Below are 13997 nucleotides of genomic sequence, written 5' to 3' on the forward strand. Positions count from 1 at the left end.
CTGCAGAGAAATACAAAGCTTGACAGGCCTGCCAGGCCTCAATACGACTTCTAAGCTTTGATTGGACAATCACTGTTCAGGGGAATGGAAAAATGAACAATTTCTGTCTCATCTGTGTCAAAGATTATGTCGTAAGAGGGAGATGTCGTACTCTACCTTGCAACCCTCGCAGGTGATGCAGCGATAGTGGTAGCCGGTTGCCTTGTCCCCGCACACCACGCATGGCTCATCCTTCTCCAGGTAGCTGGGGATGTACCCTGGAACAGAGACACTAAGAGCTACAGGAGAGGAGGAGGAGGTTGAAGAGGAAGACAGGGTGGAATGAGAGAAGGGAGAACAATGAGTGCAAGTGAGGGAGGTCAGGTGGACGGTGAGGATGATGATGATGATGAGGGAAGGGGAAGGGTTTGAGTGATGAGGGAGGGGCCGGAAAGGAAGAGAAGAAGAGTGATGGTGATGATGAGGAGAGGATAAGGAGAAGCAGGAGTGGAGGAGGAGAGGGAAGAGGGGACGGAGTGTTATCAAAGGGGCCTCAACGAAGCTCCTGTGTACAAAGCCTGAAGAGACTATGGTACAGAACCAAACAGATACAAGACTGCTCTGCAGTTGCAGCTTTTCATCTGGACTTTTCTTTTGCTTTTTTATTTCTCCCGAGAGGTTTAATGTGGCCTTAGCCCTTTCCTTTTAACTCCCAGTATGTATGGAACTTGTAGGAAACATTGCCCCATACAGTATGTTGTCATCAAAAGAATGGGGACACATTTTGTGATGACGCCCCTTGAAGCCAGTCTGATCAGATATCCCTGATGCCTTATCAGACATCTTATCTCTTGCCCAGCTACGAGCTCCCTCCCCCTCCTGCTTCTCCACTCTGAAGACCCTTTGACATTTTAGGTGAAGCTGAAACGCACCGAAGAGTGAACAAAATAAAGTCACGGTCATGAGATGAAGAACCATGTAATACTAATTTTGTCTTACATAAAAAGTGAATTTTTTAATAATCTCTTACCTAATAGAGAAAAAGCTTTCTGCCTGACTTTGTTGCAACGAAGTTCAGTGTTTAACTGATAACATTTTATTATTATCAGTCAAACGTCTTTTTAAGTTAGTGGTCGTGTTTTTGAGAACAAGATTATTTTCATTCTGGCTAGAGAAATTAAGCTGTCCACAATGCAAAGTCACTCTTTTACACTTAGACTTACAAAAGTCTTAAAGCAAAAACACGAGGGAGGTATAAAAAAAATATATACAGTATAAGATAACCAATAAACTCTTAGATAAATAAATAAATAATGTATAAAAAAACAATAAAATCTTGGTCAAATATATATGAAGTAGATGTAAGAATAAAGGTAAAATAAAATTCACGGGAAATCAGAAAAGTTAAATGTAGAGGGAATGTACGTGTGCTGGCTTGAGGGAGAAAGGAGTTCTTGAGCCTGTTTGTCCCACACTTGAGTACAGGAGCAGCCTTCCACTGAACAGGCTCCTCTTGTTTTCTGATGACAGTGTGCAGGGGGTGGCTGGTATTGTCCAAAATTTCCAGTGTCCTCCTTTCTGCCTTTCTACCCCCAGCACACCACAGTGTAGAAGAGGACACTGGTGACCTCAGACTGGTAAAACATCCACAGCATTTTGCTGCAGATGTTGAAGGACCGCAGTCTCCTCAGGAAGTAAAACCTACTTACTGTCTTCCAGTACAGATGGCTGGTGTGTGTTGTCAATTCCAGTTTATAGTCCAGCCCTAGGTACACAGCCTCCACCTCAGCTCCCTCTAGCAGGACTGGTCGCAGTCTTGGTCTGGACCTCCCAAAATCAATGCCAGCTCCTTCGTCTTGGAGGTGTTGAGCTGTAGGTGGTTAGTGTGGCACCAGAGAGCAAAGTCCCCCACCAGACTTCGATACTCCTCCTCTCTGTTACCCCTGATACATCCCACAATGGCTGTGTCATCCGCGTACTTCTGTATGTGACACAGCTCCGAGTTGTGGCAGAAGTCTGAGGTGAACAGGGTGAAGAGAAGAGGGGTCAGCACTGTGCCCTGAGGGGCTCCAGTGCTGTTGACCACAGTGTCTGACGGGTTGTCCTTCTGACTGACGTACTGTGGCCTGTCAGTGAGGTAGTCTCTAACCCAGTCCACCAGATAGGGGTCCACTCCCATCCGATTCAGTTTGTCCTGTATAGGGAGCTGGATGGTATTAAGGCACTGGAGAAGTCCAAGAAGAGAATCCTCGCTGTGCCGCTTCCCTTATCCAGGTGGGAGTGGACTCAGTGCAGCATGTAGAGGATGGCATCCTCCACACCAACATCTGACTGGTACGCAAACTGCAGGCGGTCCTGGGCGTGTTGTACCTGGGGTCTGAGGAGGCTGAGGAAGAGCCGCTCCAACGTCTTCATCAGGTGTGAAGTGAGCCCCAACGGTCGGGAGTCATTCAGCTCGCTGGGCCTGTTCTTCTTGGGAACCGGAACGATGCAGGATGTCTTCCAGAGGGTAGGCATTCTCCCTAACTGCAGGCTAAGGTTGAAGATCTGTTGCAGCGGTTACCCCAGTTCTACAGCGCAGGTCTCCAGTAGTCTCAGACACACTTTATCCGGGCCTGCTGCTTTCCTGGGTCGGAGCTTCCTCAGCTGTCCTCCTACCTGGTCTGTGGTGATGTGAGGCGGGGATTGTGTTGAGGTGGAAGAGGAGGAGGGTGTTTTGGTGGAGGGAAGAAGGAGAGATGGCAGCAGTGAGGGTGGGGGTGGGGGGACAAGGGCTGGTTAAACGTTGAAGCCCTCTCCATTGTGCCCCCTGTAGCTCCGGTCTTTGTGTTGTGACCTGTGATGGTCCTCACATCTTCCCAGACCTCCCTCATGTTGTTCTCCCTCAGCTTCTGCTCCACCTTTCTCCTGTAGCTGTCCTTAGCTTCCCTCACACAGTGCTTCACCTCCTGCTGTGCTGCCTTCATGGCCTTCATGTCCCTGCTCCTCAAGGCAGCCTTCTTATTGTTGAGGACAGCCTTAACTTCCCGCGTTACCCATGGCTTGTTATTAGGGTAACAGCCGACAGTCTTGACAGGGGAGACCACGTCTGCACAGAAGTTCAGGTACTCCGTCAGAAAATGTGTCATGCCCTCTATGTCCTCACCGTGCGAGTTGATCAGCACATCCCAGACTGTGGTGTTGTAAAAGTCTCTCAGGGCATATTCCATCTCAGGGGACCAGGGGGAGTTGTCACCGGCTGTTATTGGACCAGGGGGGTATACAGTGGCTGCAGGTGAACCAGCTTGTGATCAGACTTCCCCAGTGGGGGGAGGGGAGTCGCTCTGTATGCATCCCTTACATTAGAATACAGGAGATCAATTGTCCTGTTGTTTCTGTTGGGACAGTCTACAACCTGGTGAAAAACAGCCAAGGTAGAATCCAAAGTTGCATGATTGAAATCCCCAGAGATCATGATCATAAATGCCTCAGGAGCGGTGTAATCAGCCTTGCAGTGACTGAGTGGATCTTGTCACAGACAGTGGCTGTTGCCGCTCTGGGAGGGCTGTAAACACAGATGGTGATCACGTGACTGAACTCCCTCCTTAAGCGCCAGAGTGTGAGTTGAAGTTTTGAGTTTTGAGTTGAAGTTTATATCAAAATCCAGATTTTACCAAGAGCTCGCAAAAAGTGACCAACTGACTCTCTCAATCACGTAATTCAAAGCTGTCGAAGCTGAAGAATCCAGAAAGACTCCTTTTGGCTTAAAGCTGAAGATTTAGGGTTCACAACGAAAGTGACCCTTGATGCTGAATACCCGTTTCCACGTGAAGCGTCCCTTGTCGCATGCCGCCCTGTTTGACAGCCGTCCATTCCTTGGCCTCTGACGAATCCACTGACGACCTGGTTCTACCAGCCCTGCACCTAGGAAGAGACCTGGTGTTATGCCCATCTGGGCGACTGCTCTGGAGCTGTGAAACACACCTCCTTCCTCTTGGATCCCCCTTCTACAAAGCTGAGTTAGTGAGATGACGTTGTTGGTACTTTAATGAGCAGATCTGGTGACCACTGGCCATTTGATATTAAACATTACTTTCCATAAAGTTATAATTAGAAATTACATTTCCATATTATAGCTTTACCATGCCCATTCATTTTCTGTGTTATTCTCTCGTTTCATTGCATGTTATACTATCATGGAACCATACACTAAACTTGGGAACAGTATTAAAAATATAGACTTAAATATTCTTCAACCACTTTGAAGACACTGTAGAGATGACGGGGGACTGTTGAGAGATGTAAACTCCTCCATCATGTATATTATGTATAAAAATATATTCATATTTTTGTAGTCAAACCCCCAAAACTTTTCCTGCTGAGAGCCATGGGATCAGATTTAGAGGTGCTGATCCTCATCCCAGCTGTTTCACACTCGGCTGCGAACCAATCCAGTGAGTGCTGAAGGTCACTAACCGACGACGCCATCAGGACCACATCATCTGCAAAAAGCAGAGACGAGATCCTCAGCCCACCAAACTGCAACCCCTCCCCACCACGACTACTACGCCTCCAACTTACTGCCGAGGATCCGGACACAGCTCTCTCTTTGAGTGTACAGAGATTGGATGGCCCACAGAATTGACCACCTCACCCCATACTCCCGCAGCACTTCCCACAGTATCTCCCGGGGGACCCGGTCATATGCCTTATCCAGATCCATAAAGCACATGTAGACTGGATGGGCATACCCCCAGGCCCCCTCCAGGATCATTGCGAGAGTGAAGAGCTGGTCTGTTGTTCCATGTCCAAGACGGAATCCACATTGTTCCGATTCAATCTGAGGTTTGACTATAGGACGAACCCTCCTTTCCAGCACCTTGGAGTAGACTTTACCAGGGAGGCAGAGTAGTGTGCTACCCTTGTTATTGGCACACACCCTCTGGTACCCTTTTTTAAATAGGGGAACCACCAACCCAGTCTGCCACTCCCTTGGCACTGTCCCAGACTTCCATGCAAGTTGTTGAAGAGACATGTCAACCAAGACAGCCCCTCTCAACCCAAAGCTTTCAGCATTTCAGGAGGAATCACATAAGTCCCTGGGGCTTTGCCACTGTGCATTTGTTTGACCAGAAGACCTCAGTGACTTCTCTGGTGGAAGTCACTGAGGTCTTCTGGGATAACATATCCCGGAAGGCCTCCTTTTTCAGTCGGACTGCTTCCCTGACCCCCGGTGTCCACCACTGTGTTTGAGGGTTACCGCCCCTTGAGGCACCTAAGACCTTGAGGCCACAGCTCACCGCTGCAGCTTCAGCAATGGAAGCTTTAAACATTTCCCACTCCGGTTCAATATCCCCAACCTCCACAGGAATGCCAGAAAAGGTCTGCCGGAGGTGTGAGTTGAAGATCTCTCAGACAGGGGCCTCCTCCAGACATCCCAGTTCACCCGCACTACTCATTTGGGCTTACCTGGTCCGTCCAGAATCTTCCCCCATCCTCTGACCCAACTCATCACCAGATGGTGATCAGTGGACAGCTCTGCCCCTCTCTTCACTCGAGTGTCCAAAACATACGTCCTCAGATCGGATGATACGATCACAAAATCGATTATCGACCTTTGGCCTAGGGTGCTCTGGTACCACGTACACTTATGAGCATCCTTATGTCGAACATGGTGTTCGTTATAAACAATCCGTGACTAGCACAGAAGTCTAATAACAGACGCCCGCTTGGATTTAGATTAGACAGTCAGAGTTTCCCCCCTACTACCCGCAGGCGTAAGGAGGCGACCCTCACACCTTGGGCAACTCTAAAGAGAATAGGGTCCAACCCCTATCCAGGAGTACGGTTCCAGAACCGAGACTGTGCGTGGAGGTAAGCCCCACCAGATCGAACTGGTAGCGCTCCACCTCCCGCACAAGCTCTGGCTCCTTCCCCCAAAGAGAGGTGACATTCCACGTCCCCAGAGCCAGTCTCTGCAGTCCGTGTATGGTCCGTCGAGGCCCCTAACCTTCACTGCCACCTGTGCAGCAGCGCACCCGACCCCAGTGGTTCCTCCTGTGAGTGGTGGGCCCACAGGATGGTGATTATTATAATATATGTAGTTCTCTCTTATTCTCCTACAAACTCTACACACTGAGCTGTCATGTTGTTGCACACAGACTGACAGTCATCTGGGCATGCTCAGACAGGACTTTCCCCTCAAACACATTGCCCACCTAAGAGATTTTGAAGAGCAGAGATAAGCAGTCACAGAGCCATGCATTGAAATGCCTAAACACCGCCTTCACCTTTACGCATACTCTACACACCTTGACATACACACAATCACCTGATCACAGTTGCTTGCAGTCTCACATTTACGTATGTTTGGAGGTTTCTGGAGAGCAAAAATACAAAGATCACTCCAGTGGCGGGAATTTATTCTAATGTCTCTACTCGTACTACTGAGCTAGAAAGAACTCTGAAAGACCTACTGTCTGCATTCATTCTTACTGAAAAAGTATTGATGCTAATGCTAAGATTGATTATGTGTTGTTTTACTTTTCAAGACCAAATTGTTTCACATTGTTCTTTTAGGTTACACACAACGCTGTTTACAACTCAAAACAGCATCAGATAGCTTAGTGAATCATGATTCACATAAAACAAAAATATATAAATTGCAAAATGGAGCCATTTAATTTACCAAAATAGCAGTCATATCAGTTTTTGTAGGCTACCGTACTTTTGCATTGTGTGTAAAATTTGATAGCGTATGAAAATGGCACATACCATGCTGAGATTACAGAAGTTTTATGTAGGTTCAACCTGCTGTTTGGTAATCTATCTGGCTGTGTAAGGTTTGTGGGGGCTGCATAGCACAGCCTGAGGGTCCATCCACACTATTACTATACATTTTCATTCTAAAACAGAGACAGACAGACAGACAGATACAAAGATAGACAGTCACAAAGACAGGCAGACAGACACACAAAGACAGACACAAAAACAGGCAGAAAGACAGACAGACAGACACAAAGACAGAGAGACAGACACAAAGACACACACACACATAAATGCAGACAGATAGACATAAAGACAGGCAGACAGGACACAAAGAGAGACAGACACACAGACACACCGACAGACAGACAAACAGGCAGACAGACACAAAGACAGACAGACAGACCCAGTCCCAGAGATGCAAGCAACCACAAAAGTAACGATAACTATAATAATAATTTTAGAAATGTGAATATGATTAAAATGTTATGTCAGTTAATATATCAGTGAAATGCATATCAAATGACCATTCATGTGCACTGGACATGTGTGTGCCTGTGTAAACAGGAAGCCTCCATCATTGATGTGTAAGATACAGACAAATACTTTGGAGAAGGAATAACAATAGTAAAAATTCAGAGCAGAGATTTATGTTTTTGGAGCGACGGCGAGGTGGAACTGTTACTGCAAGTAATGTCAGTATAGGGCGGTAACGTCAGAGGAAAACATAGACTGGGATTTGTTGAAAAGCCCCATTTCTGTAACCGCAAAAGTTTTTTTAGCGTTTTGGTCGGTCATTCTCACAAAGTCCGTGGTATGGGGTTTTCTGAAGTCGCTCTTTTCAGAAACCGGGTCCCAGAGTGTATAAAAAAAACCTGCTGCCCTTGCATTGTCATGTGGACAGCGAATCCGCCTATTATGTGAAGCGACGATGCTTGTCTTTGTGCTGCAGAGGCTACTGAGCCTATTAGGTTAACTACAGTTTACTACTTCCTGTTGTTATGTTGGGTTTGTATCCAGCGCTCATGCTTTATATGCATGATCTGTCTCTTCTTCTCCGTTGTTGCTGTCATCCTGTGGCAGTTACAGAAACACATATTGGCCTGGCATGTGTACTCGAACAATTCGTATCAATGCTTTCGTGTGGACAAAGACACTCTTGAGCCGAGTCGGTGTGGACGCAAAACTTGTTAAGGCTGACAGGGAAAATAGTGGCTCATAAATGGCCCATCAGAGTTAAGAAAAGGATACAGATGCTGTTGGGTTTAGGATTTAGAGAAAATAGTGAGCCTGGTGGATGAGCTGAATTATGTTCAACAAAGCCTCCGAACATAACATGATGAGAAGGAGATTATCACAGTAATGACACATGGCTCCATTGAAAGCTGCCTGTGTCATGATGGGCTACTGTGAGAAATAACCAAAGATGACCTGCCTTATTCATCTATGATTGTAAATCCTTGATTAGCATAAGAATCAAGCTGGAAATTAGTGTTTGGGATTGTAGATAGGAGTCACAGGGTTTGCAAATGGTAACAAAGGGGGGTCGTAAACACTGATAACACCCACTGGGGTCATAAATATGGGGTAGTGTGTTTTTGATTGCTTTGATGTGCCTTGTGTTTGTAAGGACATTTTGATGTCATGGCTTTAAATGTTGAAGTGACTGGAGGAGAAGGAGAGATGGTAGGACACCCGGGGTTGGTAGGACCGCTCTCCTGTCTGCAGCAGTATTTAGTAAAGATATGATTGAGAAACACTGAGGACTCCAGAGAATTTCTTTCACATTTTGGCGACGAGGATGGGATGGACGCTCTGCTGATCAGGCCTGAGTCCTGACTGAAGGTTAAACCGGTAAGGAAAAATTCCGCTCCACCAAAGGAGGACAGGATTCCGCCTGATGTCAGGAACGGGTGCTGGACAGCAGACGCTCCATCCATTTTAAACGTGAGTACAGTGTTTTTAAATCATATCTCGTGTGTAATTTTGAAGACAAGCTTCATTTACTTGTGGGGTTTTTGAAGCTCAAAAGAAGGTGTGTGTAAACCTAGGCGACAGTTCGAGAACCTGTGTGTGGTCTGCTGTCAAGATATTCTGTAATTCCTGTGAGTTTGAATATAAGGTCTGACGAGTCTATTTGTAGAGGTCGGATCGTCTTCATGTCCTTTGTGGTTTTGAAGACTAGTTTCATTTTCTGTGTGATTTTGAGGCTCTGAGAAGGCGAGGTATCCTAGGTGACAGTTCGAGACAATGTGGTCTGCTGTCTGATATTCTATAAATCCTGTAGGGTTGAATATCAAGGTCCAATGAGTCCCGTTTGGAGATTGGACCGTCTTCATATTTTCTGTGTGATTTTATTTTGTAGACTAGTTTAATAAAAATATATATATGCACTTAAAGCTATATAAGTGATGTTTTGAATAGACATAAATGAATATAATGTGTTGTGAGAGGTTGGTGCAACCTAACAAATGAGAGAAGTGTTTTGGAAAATACACAAGCATTTAGGGAAAAAAATAAATGATTTATGAATCAATTATTTAAAGGAGTAGAAATTTTTGAAATGCAAATATAATTTGCATGAGTGTAGGGATTCCCAACTACAATAAAATGGGCGTATGAATGTGGTAAGAAAAATAAACTTTGGGGTAACTCATTTCAGTGTCTAAATATCCGGTATGGATATTAAACGGTGCGTTGCTCTGAACGAATGTGTCGTATAAACCACCTGGCTGAAAGATTATCCAAAGTTAGTGTATGTGTGATAAGATCTAACCATGTTCGGATGGAAAGATCAGCATGTGTGAAATCTGTCTGAGTGAACAATAAGCCCATTGAAAGTAAAAGCACATCCCAGTGGGTCAACAGAAAAATGGGAAACAAAATGGGACATTTTTACAGATCCTTCTAAATTTATAGCAGATAAATGGGTTAATGTGGTTGAGAGCTTCCATTTTGGCATTACTAGACTAAGAGGGGTTTTTTTTTGTTTGTTTTTTCGTCTTTTATTAGGCACATATTAGGTACATATATAGTGAAGAGGGTAAAGATATGAGAGAGAAAGGGACAGCGAGTAGGGAAAGATAGGAGGAAAGCAAACTCAGTAATAGAAAGACAAGAAATTAAAGAAACAAGTATGTGTGACATAAAGAGAAGTGAATGATGATGAGGAGCAGAGATTAGGGATAAAAGACAGGGCCTCCTCATGCTGTCTCCAGGCCATGCAGCCCCTGCATCAAGCCCATATGCATATTTCCAGAAGGACTCTGACAATGAGGGGGAGGGGAGACTGAACCTGCATCTGATGTGTCAGTTGTCACAAAACCAGTGACGGAGGAAAACAGACTGAAACAAAGAGAAGATAACTTTGCTTCTCCAGAAAGTTCTCTCTCCAAACAGCAACTTCTTTTCGACTACTGGCCTGAAGAAAAGGAAACGGATGTCCAGGGCACCAGATGTTCAGTTGAATTGAACACTGAAGAGCTTGTGTTCAGGACGTGGCAGCCAGAGGAACTAAAAGATTGCAAGGAGGGGGAGCGAGAGAGGTGTGAACTCCGATGGGGCAACATTCGGCTGGCCATTTGGTTCACGATACCAGCAGAATGGGGCACAGAATCCTGGACAAAGATTGCCTCATCAAGACAACATCAGAAGGAGAGAAAGAAGGAGACTGGGACAATGGCTCAATGCTGAAGATCCAGAGAAGTCCTGGTTGCGTGTTTTTTCATGGTTCCCCCATGAACAGGCCATACAGACAGGGGAGGAAGGTCAGAGAATTTGAAAATCACAAATTAGAAATTAAAGATAAAACATCCACACTAGATGACACGTTAGTTGAACTTAGAATGAACAGGATGTTAATGTTCAACACATACATACACTTGCATATACATATAGGAACATTTATTAATAATAAGTATTGGTGTCAATAGGGAAAATTAGGGTTTTGCAGTAAGAGTTGATCATCAGACAAACAGAAAGTTAAGGTTTTGATTGATATGCCCAGACAAAATATTTTTTAGCTCACATAAGAAAAAAATCAAGTTATTGAAAGCAACACTGATTATTTCTTATAAAACAAGCATGCCATTGTGGAATGTCTCAAATATACCTCCCATTTTACCTGAAGAGGCATCATAGATGTCACAAGTTTAAGTTTCTGATGATTGATTTTAGAAAATGCAATATTGATGCATCACTGTAAATCCTAACTCATTATTCTGAGTTTTTTGCTTTCACTCTCAATGGTATTTGAATTTTTGGAATTTAATGGTATAGTTTTCTGGGATAACCTGGTTTAAAAAACTGCCATAGTGATGGTGAAGTTTTCAGAAACATATGTCTTGTTTTTGCAAATTGAAGCATTAGATATAACAATAATAATAAGGATAATATTATTAATAATGATAATAAATGGGTCCTGACTGCATCCATAGGAACTGGATGGGTTGTTAAAAAATAAATAAATAAATAGATTAAATTCTTTTGCCACTATGTTTTTGTGGAGATCTCCCAAACCCTGTTTAAAGAAACTTGGCCAATGACTGACTTTTTAGACTGTGACTGCTGAGGCAAACAGCCTCTACTGACTTAAAATGACCTAACTGATCGAGCTCTGATTGTTTCTTTTTAATTTTTGCATGATAATTGTATGTCAATAGTTTTATGTCGATTAACAAACACTAACATCTGACCCTATTGTATTTTCAAAGTGTGCACGTTCTGCATGATACTCATTGTCACACTAATGTTTAATGTCAGCCTGAAGCGCTGTACCGTCTTAATTTTTGAGCTTTTGATCCTACAGCTGAAGATGGAGAACCATTCTTGAATGGAAATGTTAAACAGTGGATCAAAACCATGGGAAGCATTGTTTGATACATAGTGTCTAACGATAATTCTGTTTTTCTTCATAGATGGTTCTGCGAGGAGTCCATCTAACTGCTCTTTCTGTGTTTGCCTTTGAACTAAACTGCCAAATAACTCGTCTGCTAAAGCGAAGAGTTATTTGTATTAATCTGTACTTTTCTTTCTAGGGGCAACAGATGATACAGTGACAGAGTCACAATATGCTTTAATATTGTCCCTAACTTTCACACTCTGGGAAAAACTGTGGCATTCTCACTCCTACAGGAAAACCTTTTGTTCTTAACCTTTTGTCTCTAACACTTTTACCTGTTTACAGTTAAAAGAGTTCACGCTGATTATAACAACTCAGTTTTCACAGGGCAACGCCATTGCAGATGATGGTGCTAAAGAAGAACATGGGACAGTGGTAAAGACTGTTTCCGACGGTGTGTTAAGTGCTAGTAACCTTAGACACCAGGACATGGAAGAGAGAAGAAAATGGCATCCATGGCATCGAATGAGGCAAAATAAAGCAAAGAAACCTATATAGTGGCTCAGATGAAGAAACGGTGTGAATAGAATTGTGTTTGTTATAATGTTTTTCGTTGTTTTTATTTTTCCTTGTCATATTCGGAGAGTTAACCTCTACTAATGTTTGTAGTGTGTAGTCAAAGAAAGAGTTAGTTGATGATATTGTGTTATTTCCAAAAAATTATTTGACACTTTGTGTCATGATGGGCTACTGTGAGAAATAACCAAAGATGACCTGCCTTATTCATCTATGATTGTAAATCCTTGATTAGCATAAGAATCAAGCTGGAAATGAGTGTTGGGGATTGTAGATAGGAGTCACAGGGTTTGCAAATGGTAACAAAGGGGGGTCGTAAACACTGATAACACCCACTGGGGTCATAAATATGGGGTAGTGTGTTTTTGATTGCTTTGATGTGCCTTGTGTTTGTAAGGACCTTTTGATGTCATGGCTTTAAATGTTGAAGTGACTGGAGGAGAAGGAGAGATGGTAGGACACCCGGGGTTGGTAGGACCGCTCTCCTGTCTGCAGCAGTATTTAGTAAAGATATGATTGAGAAACACTGAGGACTCCAGAGAATTTCTTTCACACTACACTGAACATTGGTCAAATCTTTTAGCACATCAAAAGACTGAGCCAAGGAAACCTTCAATTGTGTTCACTTGCTTGTTTGGAGGTGATAATAACAGAGAGTTGAAGGCAGAGACGATAAATCCTTACCAGACACACTCTTCACCGAACACTGGCTGTTCTTACTCTTTCTCTTTGGCACATCTGGCCACCTGGGAGTGGAAGAAGATGGAGGAGAAAGAAAAGGAGAGAGCGATGTTACAATGAGAAAAACATGCTAAAAACAGGTTTTTATATTATCTATTAATCCACCATTTTGTTTCTTGGATAATAATACATATATCAGCATATATATATATATATACATATAAAAAAAACTGGAAAACAAAACACTGCAATTTGGCTAGTTTGATAAATGACTTCTACAATTGATCATTTAATATAAATAATTGCGCAGCATCAATTCCTCTGCTATGAAACACTAATGTCACTACTTTCTCCGTTTAATGACAGGAGAAAGACAGCTAAGAAAACAAAGAACCTCATCAGTGCCATACTTGGTCTGTGTGTGGGACTTGAACTGGCAAACCATCGGTTCCCAAGCTTAGTCTCTGCAAACTGTCATACTGCCGCCTAGTTTGCTTGTCAACTTACTGAAATTTGAATCTTAAAGCTTCAGCAATTGATTTATTAGCCACTTGGGGGCAGCAGAACCAGCAGTAAACACAATGAAAAATATGAGTTAAAAGGAGCTATAATGCTACATAGTGATGCTCAGGTAGTGATGTCCAAATTATCCAGAGTTGGGCGATAATTCTCTGTTGATTCATCACTACAAGATACATTTTCTTATAATGGACATTCTTTACATTAGAAGTGCAGCTTTAAAGTTATAATCCGTAAGATTTGAGCTACGTTCTTTCTAGCGTCCTCTTTGGCAGAAAATTGTAACTGGGGGTAAGCCTGTGAATATTCTCATTTGTCCAGGTCATCGTTATCCTCAAAGCAATTTCAGTCAAAAGCAACTGGACTTGGTTATTTGTCTAGGAAGACGTTTCACCTCTCATCCATGAACTGATGAAGCCTCTTGGATGAGAGGTGAAACGTCTTCCTAGACAAATAACCAAGTCCAGTTGCTTTTGACTGAAATTGCTTTGAGTGTAACTGGGGGTGAGTCTCTGGGACCTCATCTCCCAGGGTTCCTTTCCTCAGCCTCTTTTGTTCTTCAGAGCCTCCATCTTGTCACGTTCACAGTCACTATGCTTCTTGATTATTTTCCCTTCTTTACTTCCATTAGTTTTTTGTTTCTTTTTCTTTGGACTGG

At 43.5% G+C, this 13997-nt stretch overlaps 1 protein-coding gene across 3 annotated transcripts in view; it reads right to left on the reverse strand.

The window, feature by feature from the left end:
• The window catches only part of LOC310959520 (thyroid hormone receptor alpha), a gene marked incomplete at both ends in the record, with an annotated part of 66796 nt that overhangs the window by 24550 nt on the left and 28249 nt on the right, over positions 1-13997 (reverse strand). Inside the window, 2 exons of one of the 3 annotated variants that reach the window (XM_083930894.1) lie at positions 157-271; positions 12811-12885. In XM_083930894.1, coding sequence (XP_083787020.1) covers positions 157-271; positions 12811-12885 — 190 coding nt within the window. Of the gene's footprint in view, positions 1-156; positions 279-12810; positions 12886-13997 lie in introns of all 3 variants that reach the window. The other 2 variants (XM_083930895.1, XM_083930893.1) reach the window with 2 other exon arrangements.

This window comes from Echiichthys vipera, assembly GCF_963691815.1.
Source record: "Echiichthys vipera genome assembly, chromosome: 17".
Lineage (NCBI taxonomy): Eukaryota > Metazoa > Chordata > Actinopteri > Perciformes > Trachinidae > Echiichthys > Echiichthys vipera.